Genomic DNA, 13,591 nt, shown 5'->3' with positions numbered 1-13,591 from the left:
GACCACGTAACTACTTCCACTTGGCTAAATGCGAACAGTCATGTACATTACACTCTGCGCAGGAGTCTAACTCGTATACTAACTTTTCAGTCTCGATTTGTAACATCTAAATTAAGCCACTCATCATTCAACCGCAAATGAAATGTCGATTCACCCAAAAGTAACCTTGCCCGGACAACTCCAAAACATCCTCCTACAACCCGTCGAGCGTTCACCTCTCTCATCCTCCAAGTCCCGTCCCTGGACCAAGGTTTACAGCAGCCAGCACTGGTCTCCTCCACCGCTGAGCCTCACACATGCCCCCTTATCCCAACTCTTGGCTCGCAGTGGTAAAACCAGCAGAGTGTGCCGGAAGTTTCACCTCATTACGAACCCAAAGGAATCTACAGCTCAGACACCGCAGGTGCTGAGTTTCTCGTCCCTGGGGGGTAGAAGGCGGAAGCCCCGAGCTAGGGAACAAGAGCCAGTCTTCCACGGCGTCCGCCCGAGCCCTAAAGCGGTCGATGGAACAGTTCGGGCAGCCGGCCCTCCTACTTCCCTCCCCGCCCCCACTCCAGGCCCACCCAACCCCCACGCCGGGCGCGAAGCCTGCGGTACACCCCAGCACCTGCGGGTCCCAGGAACAGACGCGGATCCTCTTCTCTCCGCGAGAGGCGAGGGCTTGGATGCCGGCTCGGACGCTTGCCTCCGGCCACCGGCCTCTCAAGTCCGGACCAACCCTGCAACCCTTTCGCTTTCCGATCTAACAGAAACTGTACCGACACCCTCTCCAGGACCTAGCCCGGAGCCTGGGCTTCTCCGGTGCTGAGCTCTTAGGCCTCCTCACGTCTCCCAGAGGACCAACCCACACCGGACGCTCAAAGCCCGAAAGGCAACTCCCACCACTCCCCGTCTCGCCCGTCTTTCCTTCCCAGCTGCAGCCGCTGAAACAGCCAACTTCTAAGGTCCTCCTCCATCAGTTTCCCGGCCTCCCTTCACAGCCAGGCCTGAGCCCCCAGCCCTGCCCTCCGCCGCTCCCCTCCTCCGGAGGCCGAGCCCCGGGGCTGGGCGGCTTCCTTCCCCGGCATCCCGGGGCCCGGCTCCTCCCGCGGCGGGCCCGGCCCCCGCCCGGCGTTGCCGCACACTCACCGCTGAGAGCCGAGGCCTGCAGGGTGGCCCCTGAGGTGCCGTCGATGACTTTGATGGTCCCGCGACTGGTCACGGCCAGGATGGCGTTGAGCGCCGGGTGGTAGGAGAGGCTGTGCAGCCCGTCGGCGTCGCAGCGCATGCAGCCGTCCCGCAGCACCAGCCACTCGGAGACCCCGGCCGCTCCCGCCCCCGCCGCCGAGGAGCAGCCCGGGCCAGAGGCCGCAGCAGCCGCAGCCGCCATCTTCCGGCCTGCGCTCAGCACAATCACACTGGGAAGCGGCTCAGTGACAGTCCCGGGAGGTGCAGCACCACCACCAGTCACCATCCGGGGCCAGGGGGCAAGCAGAGCGCGTTAGCCGGAAGTGAAGTCAGGCGCCGGCACGCAAGTGGGACGTCGGCCGCGCGCCCGGAGGGGCCAAGCTCGGAGGGAGGCTGGCAGGGGAGGGGGAAAGGGAGCGAGAGAGGCGGGACCCGGGATGGGACCGGGAGGCGACCGGCCGGAGCATGCGCGGGAGGAAGAGCGCGTGCCACGCGCCGCTGGTCCAGCCAGCTCCGTGTCCGCAACGTCCCAGTTTTTTTTCCGAGCCCGGGGAGTGGCCGCGGCCTGGACTCCGCCCAGCTCCCTTAATCCGGAGCGGGGCGGGGTGGGTGGGTGGAGAGCAGGGCTTTGGGATGTGTATTTCCGCTAGGCGGGGACCCCGGACGGTGCGACTTGGCTGAGACGCCTGGAGGCCCCTTGCTGCGGTTCCACCTCTGCCTGGACAGTTCCCAGCACGCGCGGTGCAGCTGTTTGGCTGTGGCCCAAAGGAGACCTCCTGTCTGGGCCTCTGCTCAGCAATCTGAAAAACTTCTAGTCTGGATTTGGAGAAACCGAACGACCTCCCCAAACCCACGCGTATTACAACGCCCCACCCGTTCCCAAATTTTTTGTTAAACCAAAGGACCAGTCTGAATGTAGCTGGGGGTGTCCTTCCAAAACAGTTTTTTAAGTCTAAAAACACAAGCTAAAACTGTAAAAGCTACCATTTCGAAGATTTTTCTCTCTCAAGACTCATTTTGGAACAAACTTTTCCATTAAAGGTTCCTCTGAGTAGGCTTCAACTGCAAATCAGGACCCCCATCTTGTTGGTAGGGAAAACAAACTAGTAACCTGAATGCTAAATTTAAACTTAATATATTTTAATGTTGTACGGTGTTGAAATGGATAAAAGGCATAGTTTTTTGTGTGTTCAGTTCAGTTCATATGTTAAATACTTTGGTTGGGATAAAAAAAAAATTCCGTGAATTTCGATTTCTTCAACCTGTAAACAAACTTTCTCCAAAGCTCATTACTCAGATGTTCTGAAATACAACACTTCCATAATAAAAAATTTGGGAGAGAAATCCTCCTTTATTTCTCCTCTTGGGAGATTTGTCATACGTATTAGCTTATCTAAAGCTCTGAGACCTCGAATGACAAAGAATACTATTTAACCTCCTTTTACCAACAGTTCACAAACTCATATAAACACAGAACCCTCCCAAACCAGTGTTTCAAAGAACAATCTTTAGTGTAGCTTGTTGCTTGTTTTTCTGAGTGTGGATTTTTGCTTCAGCACTGGCTGAGACCTCCAAACCGTAGTGAAGTGTTTCAGGATCCAGGGTAAGATTCTTAGAATTGATCATGAAAATGAAACTGGGCAAGACAGTGAAGTTTAATATCAGCTGTGTTACTGATGTCCTTCTGCTTGTGGAGTTGAGAGCAAATACTATGGACATTCAAGATGTACTGATTTTCATGGCTTTTCTGTTTTGAAGTAGTGGCCTTCTGAGGGCCTCCAGCCCAACCATTTTGGGCATAGGTGGTAATCACCTACGATAAGTAAAAATTCTCACAATCGTTCCGGGAAGAATTTGCTGGAATCAGAGATGTGGACTCAAAAAACCGGTCTTATTGATACAGAAAAGGCATTTGATAAAAATCCAACATCCATTCGAAGGGAAAAAGTCTTTCAGCAAACTAAAAATAGAGGGAAATTTCCCCAACTTGAAAAAAGCATCCACAAAAAAGCCTACAGCTAACAGCATGCTTAGCAGTAAAAGACTTGACATCTTTCCCTCTAAAATCAGGGGCAAGTCAAGGACATCCACTTCATCAGTCCTTTTTAACACAGTATCTGGAAGATCTGGAACTTAACAGTAAGTTACTATAACAAGGCAAGAAAAAGAAATAAAAGGCATAGAAAGAGAGAAAGCAGAGTTTCTCACCCCCACCTGTCCCTCTTGCCATTGTGCAGCCACTGATGGTTCAGAACCAGCCTGTAGTAGGAGGAATAGAGGCTGAGATCTAATTGAGACAGCCTGCCTAGAACTGCAAGGTGATGACTGGCAGAGGAGTAAGCACGGGCTCTAACTGAGTGGAGGCCTGTATGGAGCCACACAGGAACATAGAGCGGGCTAAAACTGATTCTGGAGCTTACAGAGCAAACTCTGTCCCTGAAGATTTCCTGTTAAGTACTAGGGGGAATCTGAATGGATGGCTGAATTGTGACACATGTATAACATACTCCAGTAAAACTCACACTACACACACACACACACACACTTAAGTGATATACAAAACTGCATAAAACAAATGCTTAATATAATAAGGGAATCTGAATTTAGGGAAGAAAAAAACTTTGATGACAAATCTTTAAAAAAATAAAACAGAAATCAACAGCCTAATGCCCAATTAATTAACTTATCTGCTTAAGTTTACAGGGATATTTGCTTTGTCCCAAAGCAGAATACCATGACGTTCTAATGATTTCTAACAGAAAGGCTGATCTCCTAGGAGCTCTTTCTATCTGGCCTGATATTGACAGCCAGTATACTTGTCATTAAAATTCACTCTCAGGACAAAACCACAGTGAGATACCAATTCATATTCATTGGGATGGCTAACCATCAAAAACAAAACAACAACAAAAAACACAGCTAGGTGTTGATAAGGATGTGGAGAAATTGAAACCCTTGTGCACTATTGCTGGGAATGTAAAGTGGTACAGCTGCTGTGGAAAATAGTATGGCTGTTCCTCAAAAAATTAAAAATAGAATTACAGAATGATCCAGCAGTTCTACTTTTGGGCACATACTAAAAAAAACTCAAAGCAGGATCTCAAAGACATTTGTACACCCATGTTCATAGCAGTATTAGTCCCAATAACTAAAGTGCACTAGACACCCAAAGTGTTCACCAATGGCAGATTTTGACTGATGACTGTATAAGTAATATGTGAATAAGTAACAAATATATGTATGTATATATAATTCAAACTTAGGAAGGAAATTCTGACTCATCCCACAACATAGCTGTAACTCGAGGGCATTATGCTCAGTGAAATAAGGCAGTCACAAAAAGACAAATACCGTACAGCAGAAATCAAACCAATATTGTAAAGCAATCATCAATTAAAGATAAAACAAAGACAAATGCTGTATGATTTCACTTACATGAGGTACTTTTAGAGTATTTAAATTTGATAGTGGGATGGTGGTTGCAGGGGCTGAAAAAGGGACTGGGAAGCTGTTTAATGGGTACAGTTTTAGTCATACTAGATGAAAAGAGTTTTGTGATGATGGTAGTACAATAATGTGAATGTACTTAATGCTGCTGCACTATGAACTTAAAAATGGTTAATATGGTACCACTAAACACCTATTCAGTTCAGTTGACTCTAGTCGCTCAGTCATGTCCGACTCTGCGACCCCATGAACCGCAGCACACCAGGCCTCCTGGTCCATCACCAACTCCCGGAGTCCACTCAAACCCATGTCCATTGAGTCAGTGATACCATCCAACCATCTCATCCTCTGTCATCCCCTTCTCCTCCTGCCTTCAATCTTTCCCAGCATCAGGGTATTTTAAATTGAGTCAGCTCTTCCCTTCAGGTGGCCAAAGTATTGGAGTTTCAGCTTCAGCATCAGTCCTTCCAATGAACGCCCAAGACTGATCTCCTTCAGGGTGGACTGGTTGGATCACCTTGCAGTCCAAGGCACTCTCAAGAGTCTTCTCCAACACCACAGTTCAAAAGTATCAATTCTTTGGTGCTCAGCTTTCTTTATAGTCCAAATCTCTCATCCATACATGACCACTGGAAAAACCATAGCCTTGACTAGATGGAACTTTGTTGGCAAAGTAATGTCTCTGCTTTTTAATATGCTATCTAGGTTGGTCATAACTTTCCTTCCAAGGAGTAAGCATCTTTTAATTTCATGGCTGCAATCACCATCCGCAGTGATTTTGGAGCCCAGAAAAATAAAGTCAGCCACTGTATCCACTGTCTCCCCATCTATTTGCCATGAAGTGATGGGACCAGATGCCATGATCTTAAGTTTTCTGAATGTTGAGCTTTAAGCCAACTTTTTCACTCTCCTCTTTCACTTTCATCAAGAGGCTCTTTAGTTCTTCTTCACTTTCTGCCATAACAGTGGTGTCATCTGCATATCTAAGGTTACAGATATTTTTCCCGGCAATCTTGTTTCCAGCTTGTGCTTCCTCCAGCCCCGCATTTCTCATGATGTACCCTGAATATAAGTTTAAATAAGCAGGGTGACAATATACAGCCTTGACGTACTCCTTTTCCTATTTGGAACCAGTCTGTTGTTCCATGTCTAGTTCTAACTGTTGCTTCCTGACCTGCATACAGGTTTCTCAAGAGGCAGGTCAGGTGGTCTGGTATTCCCATCTCTTTCAGAATTTTCCACATCCACACAGTCAAAGGCTTTGACATAGTCAATAAAGAAGAAATAGATGTTTTTCTGGAACTCTCTGGCTTTTTTGATGATCCAGCGGATGTTGGCAATTTGATCTCTTGTTCCTCTGCCTTTTCTAAAACCTATTAGAATGGCTATAAACTTTTAAATTGACAATAATGTGTTGATAAGAGTGTAGACAACAGGAACTCTCTCATTTGTTGCTAATGAGAATATTGTAAAAAACACTTTGAAAGACCGTTTGGTAGTTTCTTAGAAAGCTAAACATACTTTTACCGTATGAGCCAGCAATCACACTCCTAAGTATTTACCCTGAGTCAAAAACTTAGGTCCACACAAAACCTGTACACAAATATTTACAGTAGCTTTATTCATAGTCACCAAAAGCTGGAAGCAACTAATATGTCCTTGAATAGATGAATGGACAAACAACCCGTGGTATAGCTGTACCGTGAACTGTCACTCAGTGATGTCAAAGAATATACTGTCAAGCTATGAAAGACATGGAAGACCTGTAAATGCATATGGCCAAGTAAAAGCCAAACTGAAGAGGTTTCTGCTATATAATTCCAACCATACGTTACTGAAAAGGAAAAACTTCAGACACAGTAAAAAGATCAGTGATTGCCACTGGTTAATAGGGAGGGAGAAGCAATGAATAGGTGGAGGACCAGATTTTTAAGCAGTGAAACTGTTCTGTATGATTCTGTAATGACAGATACATGACATTACCCATTTGTCAAAACTTACAGAGCTGTACAACACAAATAGGGAACTTGAATGTAAGCTATGGGCTACATGGGTTAATAATTATGTATCACTATTGATTCAATAACTGTAACATATGCCATGCTGATGCAATCATAGGGGAACTGAGTGCAGGGGAACAGGTATATGGGATTTCTCTGTACAATCTGCTAATTTTTCTGTAAATCTGAAACTGTTCTAAAATCTAAAACCTATTAAGTTTTTAAAATGGTCAAAATGGTAAATTTTTGTTATGTGTATTTTATCACAATTTTTAAAATAAAAAAAATTTACTGTCAGGAGAAAAGAGGAACATAGTCCACATTCGTTTCTCACTACTGGGAAGGGATTAGTCTCCCCGATTATTCCACATTCAGTTTCATTTCATATTAGTGGTATCCTAGTGTCCTGGAAAGACGCCAGAGCTAGGGCTGTTACAGGATGTGTATATTCGGGATGTGAATATCATGATTTCTAAGAGGGAAGTGTCACAGGGAACAACAGCATGGCAGCTCCTAATACCGAGTTAGTGCCAAAGATCAATCTTCATGAAGTTAATACATATCTAGGGGGTATTGTTGTTTAAATTACTCTCTGTAATAATTTGCATAAACTTACTAGATTTGTGTGAGGTTTTCTGTACTTCAGAAATTGGAGGTAATCATCTTTAATCACCAGTGTTTCCTGCTTTCCTTCTTTTACATGTTTTTACTGTTTTTTTTTTCACTTCTGCTTATCTTCATAATATTCTTGCCCTTCTTATGAAAAACGTGTGACACAGTGAAAAGATGAGAAGTCAAACAAATTATCTTATATACATGATGCAGTGTCTGGGAGATTATACTGATATGTGCAGTTTACTTTAAAATGCATTAAAAAAGATAAGAGTGGGGATGGATGAATAGAGGAATGAAATGAAGTGAATGTATATATGATAAAGCAAGGATAGTAAAATGTTAATGGTGGAATCTAAGCTGTCAGTATACAGATGTTTACTGTGAAAATTCTATCAAATTTTCTGTATGTTTGAAACTTTTCATAATAAAATATTTTTAAAATACCAGAATGAAAAAAATAAAAATTAAACACTTGTAATCTCCCTCCAAAAGAATTCTTTTCCAGTGCAGCTTTGGCACTATCTAGTAACTAACAGCAAGCTGCTGAAGCTTGCTAACTCAGTCACCTCCTGTGTGAAATTACAGAGCTGGACAAAATCAGCAGTTTCCAAATGTCGTTTTATGTGCTGGAGGCATCAGAGTCATTGTGGAGCCCCGCCCGCCTGAAAAATTAGGCTCTCAGTGGGACCCATACCTTTTAAACAAGCGTCTCACGGGGTTCTGGTACCAACCACGCTTAGAAACCTTTGGGCTAGAGACTCTTCCCATTCTGAACTGAGTACCTGTTTACACTATGTTCTTAAATTTTTCAAGTCCCAGGCAACTTATTAAAATATAGATTCTGGGGGTGGGGAACTTATATTCTGCATTTAACAAGTTCCTGCTCTTGGCCAATGCCAGTGATGCTAGACCATATTTTGAGAATCAAAGAGCTAGAAGATCAGAAACAAGAGCCAGGGGAACCCCCTGTTTTTTCACAGGTTCAATTCTTCCTTTTTGGTCAAACCATACTCACAGGAAGTAAAGTATGTTGAACACCTTCCATTTTCTGAATTTGATATAGAATAATCATATGGAAAAGCCTAATGCCTTTTTGGTGTGAGAAGTCACTATCTCTGGAGAAAAGTTCTGTACGGCATTTACTTGAAAGGTTTGGATACCTGATCATCCACCTACTTTTGACACTTTCAGGCAACAATAAAAAACAGTTCACCAGGCTTCTGGATTAAGAATAGACACCTTCAAGAGTCACAGATATGATAAGGGTAACCATAGGATTGCAGTGTGAGATTAAAGGAAAAGTCATTAATAAAAAACAGCAAGAACTCATTGGAAGTTGAATAAAAGTACCTGGAAAGTTCATTTGCTTTCTCCTTGCTTTCATACATGATCTGATTTCCCTTCCTAATAATATTTTGTGGACATTTTATTGAGAATTTATTATGGTCCAGGCACTGTGTTAGGTATTTATTAAGCACTTGCTACATACTTGGCACTGGTGATAGAGATGAAAGAAACAACAGAACAAAGAAACAGGTATCAGAATTCCCTGGCAGCCCAGAATTTAGGACTCAGAGCTTTCACTGGTGAAGCCTGGGTTCAATTCCTGGCCAGGGAACCAAGATTCAACAAGTTGTGCAGCAGGGCCAAAAAAAAAGAACAGATACCATCACTGTTCCTTGGGGATTACAATCAAGTAAGCTGACAGACATTAATCAAATCATCATTAAAAATGATACAATTCCAAATGTGATATGTATGAAGGAAAAACTTGCAGTGCTGTGGAAAAGTGACTAGAGTGTGAAATCAGGCTTTTGACATACATGGGAGTGGGGAAAAAAACGTGTCTCAGTCATGTTTGACTCTTTGTGACCCCATAGACAGCAGGCTGCCAGGCTCCTTTGTCCATGGAATACTCCAGGCAAGAACACTGCAGTGGGTAGCAATTCCCTTCTAAATGGAAGTCAAGCTGACATCTAAAACCTGAAAAGGAAATGCAAGTTGAAGAGGAAAGTATTTATGAGTATGTGGGAAAAGAGAATCTACTGGGCTCTATGAAGGTCCTGGGGTATTTGACTTTTTCCAGCCAGTGTAGCTAGAGTTGAGTAGGCCATGGGAAGAAAGGCTCAGATGAAGTTCAAGAAGAAGACATGGACCAGCTTACATCAGAGCTGGTAGATGTGGGCCACAGTGAGAATTTGGGACTTAGTATTAAGCCAAAGAAAAGCCATTTAACATAGAGCGACAAAATCTGACTTACCTTCAAAGAGACCATTCTGACTATGTTAGGAGTAACTTTAAAGGTAACAAGCTGGGGGAATTCCCTTGTAGTCCAGTGGTTAGGACTCAGCTCATGCTTTCCCTGCTGAGGGCTGGAACTAAGATCCTACAAGCAGGGCTCAACTAGGGAATGGCACCCACCTTGGGTAAGGCAACAGGGTAAAGCACTCACCATAGATGCAAAATTTAAAGGGCTGTCAAAACACTCAGTGATCCAAATTCAGTTCAGTTCAGTCCAGTTGCTCAGTCATGTCTGACTCTTTGCAACCCCACGGACTGTAGCACGCCAGGCTTCCCTGTCCATCACCAACTCCCAGAGCTTACTCAGACTCATGTCCTTTGTGCTGGTGATGCCATCCAACCATCTCATCCTCTGTAGTCCCCTTCTCCTCCCACCTTCAATCCTTCCCAGCATCAGGGTCTTTTCCAATGAGTCAGTTCTTCACATCAGGTGGCCAAAGGATTGGAGTTTCAGCTTCAGCTGCATGGTTTGATCTCCATGCAGTCCAAGAGACTTTCAAGAGTCGTGTCCTACACCACAGTTCAAAAGCATCAGTTCTTTGGGGCTCAGTTTTCTTTATGGTCCAACTCTCACATCTGTACATGCCTACTAGAAAACCCATAGCTTTGACTAGATGATCCAGATTAGTCATATTTTAAAAAATAAAATCTACAAACTACAGCCTACAGTCCAGCTCCCTGTTTTTGTAAATAAGATTCTCTTGGAACCAGAGTTAAGATCCTTTTAAGAAAAGTACAATAGGATCATGGAAGTCTCTATTTAAAATTTTAATGCTTTTCCACCATGTTTTGCATTTATTTTGATTTTTAAATATTTCATTAAAGTATGATTTATCCCTGTTAAGTTTTGTACCTCAGGCAAGTGTCTCACTTGCCTCACCCTACAAGAACAGAAATTAGAAGACCAATTAGAACATTCACCTATTCATTCATTCAACAATATCAGACACTGGTCTTCACTGTGGGGATTCAAAGTGAAAAAACAATGACAGTCTCTACTCTCACGGAATGTATATTCTAATTTCATACTAATAACCAAAATAAACGAGATGACTTTAGAGTTTATGTGCAACTAAGGAAATGAAAGAGACAGAATATGATCTGATGACCAGGAGTGGGCTACTTAAGAGAGCATGGCCAGGGAAGGCCACTAGAACTAAAATCTGAATGGTGAAAACCAAAGGAAGAGGGTCCCAGGTACAGGAGATGTCACAGTGGGCTACAGCAGAATTCAGGAGATAAAAGAGAGTGGCCTGAAGTGACATAATGGCAAAGAAATATGGGGTAAGCTTTAAAAAGAGAATAAAAAAATACTTGGTTTAATGATACTAGAGTGACGGAAAGGGAGATGGCCAGGAAGACTCCCCAGAATGCTTTGATCATCATGGTGTTTTAGTCCAATAAAACTTATGCTTCAGAGGAATGAGTACATCAATGTAGCCACTTATTGCTAACCCCAGAATCAACATTTCGACCCTGCACAAGGCCCAGCTCAAAAGCCAACAGCCCCATTGAAGGATCCACGTCTTTAAGAGATCTACTTCAGGCTTCCTGAATATAAAATAAGATGGGAAGAGTCTAGCTATCTGACACGTAAGGAAGATATGTGCTGGTCCCTCAAGATTTTCCTCTAGGTTAGCATGATCTGTCCCGGATGGCTAACACTTTTTCTGTGGCTGTGAGTTCTCCTGTCTAACTGGGAGGTACCCCTTACATCATGCCCATCTCTTATCCCTTTGGGTATCTCTACCCCTTTTCTGACCTGCTTCATAGTGTCTGAATACTTACTATTCTGATTATTCCCTGATCAGGATGCTGAACAACCCTCTGATGAGCAGTCTCTCACATCAGCTAGCAGCTACAGTGAATTTTCAATACCTAGGTCGGCACTGGGCAGTACACCGCTTGAGAAGACTAAAGGAAGAACATTATCTTAGACATACAGATCTTACCACGATCCTGTGGGGCAAAATGTGGTTATTCCTGTTTTATGGATGAGGCCGCTGAAGTCCTAAGAAGTTAATGAAGTCAAGGAAAGGATTAAAAGGATAAGGAAGATTCAGTTCAGTTCAGTTCAGTCGCTCAGTCGTGTCCAACTCTTTGCGACCCCATGAATCACAGCACACCAGGCCTCCCTGTCCATCACCAACTCCCGGAGTTTACTCAAACTCATGCCCATCGAGTTGGTGATGCCATCCAGCCATCTCATCCTCTGTCGTCCCCTTTTCCTCCTGCCCCCAATCCTTCCCAGCATCAGGGGCTTTTGCAATGAGTCACACTTCACATAGGTGGCCAAAGTATTGGAGTTTCAGCTTCAGAATCAGTCCTTCCAATGAACACACAGGACTGATCTCCTTTAGGATGGACTGGTTGGATCTCCTTGCAGTCCAAGGGACTCTCAAGAGTCTCCTCCAACACCACAGTTCAAAAGCATCAATTTTTCGGCGCTCAGCTTTCTTCACAGTCCAACTCTCACAGCCATACATGACCACTGGAAAAACCATAGCCTTGACTAGATGGACCTTTGTTAGCAAAGTAATGTTTCTGCCTTTTAATATGCTATCTAGGTTGGTCATAACTTTCCTTCCAAGGAGTAAGCATCTTTTAATTTCATGGCTGCAGTAACCAACTACAGTGATTTTGGAGCCCCCCAAAATAAAGTCTGACACTGTTTCCACTGTCTCCCCATCTATTTCCCATGAGGTGATGGGACCAGATGCTATGATCTTAGTTTTCTGAATGTTAAGCTTTAAGCCAGCTTTTTCACTCTCCTCTTTCACTTTCATCAAGAGGCTCTTTAGTTCTTCTTCACTTTCTGCCATAACAGTGGTGTCATCTGCATATCTGAGGTTATTGATATTTCTCCTGGCAATCTTGATTCCAGCTTGTGCTTCCTCCAGCCCAGCATTTCTCATGATATACTCTGCATATAAGTTAAATAAGCAGGGTGACAATATACAGCCTTGACGTACTCCTTTTCCTATTTGGAACCAGTCTGTTGTTCCATGTCCAGTTCTAACTGTTGCTTCCTGACCGGATAAGGAAGATTATATATTAGTAAATGGAGGAGCCAGGGTTTGAACTTTGAACTCCCATCTGACTTCATAGCCTGAATTTTTAGCCACTATACTAAACTTCCTGCTGAAATGTGTAACTTTTATTTATTTATTTTATTCAACTAGAGTTGATTTACAACATTGTATTAGTTTCAGGTGCACAGCCAAGTGATTCAGATACAGATAGATTGATTCTTTTTCTGGTTCTTTTCCATTGTAGGTTATTACAAGATATTGAATATAGAGTGCCCTGTGCTATAAAAAGTAAATCCTTATTTATCAGAAAGGTGTAATCTTATTAATTTGATATGAATGCTCAAAGGGAACATGGTGTAATGAGAGGACGGGTTGTGTCAGGGGATCTTGTGCCAGTCTTAGTTTTCCCAGCTGTCCCTCACTCTGTTCCTCTGAGTAGTAATTCTCAAACACAGGAGCCCCTTGGACCTCTAGAGTAACTTCCCTGTCCCACAACAGACCTACTGAATTGGAATTGTTGCCATATGGGAAAGCAGGCTCAGGGTAGACAGACTTAATTATTTTAAGCAAAACCATCAATTTGCACTTTTTATGTGAAATCTCTTAATTTCTTAACATTAGCAAGGAATTCACAGTTGTTTTTTAAAAAAATCTCCAAGTAGACAAACACATCACATCCTTGGGCCTAATCTAGCTGGGCTTCTGCTTTAAGAAAGCTGCCAACAGAATCTTTCCCCTGAAGAGAATATACTTTGTTTAAAAACATGTCTTAATGTAAATTTTAAAAAAATCAACCAGACTGAAGGAAACCCTGAAGAGACTATAGATAACAACAAATGAACTTAACTGTAGTAGAAATGAATAACATAAGCACACCGAAGGGAATGGAGGGGATAAGAACTAATCTAAGTAGTTTGGGAAACTGTATGTTGACTGTATACTTTAAGTTTGAGAAGAAAAGAACTGCACCAAGTACTGTGCCTTAGTCAGTAACATGTTTTTCACAGGCACATAGGTTAGCAATTCTGA

The 13,591-nt window shown here is 43.4% G+C and overlaps 1 protein-coding gene across 10 annotated transcripts in view; it reads right to left on the bottom strand.

Annotated features, from left to right (window-relative positions):
- Positions 1-1,532, bottom strand: part of BIRC6 (baculoviral IAP repeat containing 6) — a 210,646-nt gene extending 209,114 nt beyond the window's left edge. For 5 of the 10 annotated variants that reach the window (XM_070476617.1, XM_070476627.1, XM_070476622.1 and 2 more), the window contains exon 1: positions 1,129-1,519. In XM_070476617.1, coding sequence (XP_070332718.1) covers positions 1,129-1,453 — 325 coding nt within the window. In that variant the 5' untranslated portion in view covers positions 1,454-1,519. Of the gene's footprint in view, positions 1-1,128 lie in introns of all 10 variants that reach the window. The other 5 variants (XR_011491208.1, XR_011491210.1, XM_070476644.1 and 2 more) reach the window with 3 other exon arrangements.
- Positions 1,533-13,591: the final 12,059 nt, after the last annotated feature.

The sequence above is a fragment of the Odocoileus virginianus genome, chromosome 2 (assembly GCF_023699985.2).
Source record: "Odocoileus virginianus isolate 20LAN1187 ecotype Illinois chromosome 2, Ovbor_1.2, whole genome shotgun sequence".
Classification (NCBI taxonomy): domain Eukaryota; kingdom Metazoa; phylum Chordata; class Mammalia; order Artiodactyla; family Cervidae; genus Odocoileus; species Odocoileus virginianus.
This window is presented reverse-complemented; position numbering and strand designations above follow the sequence as displayed.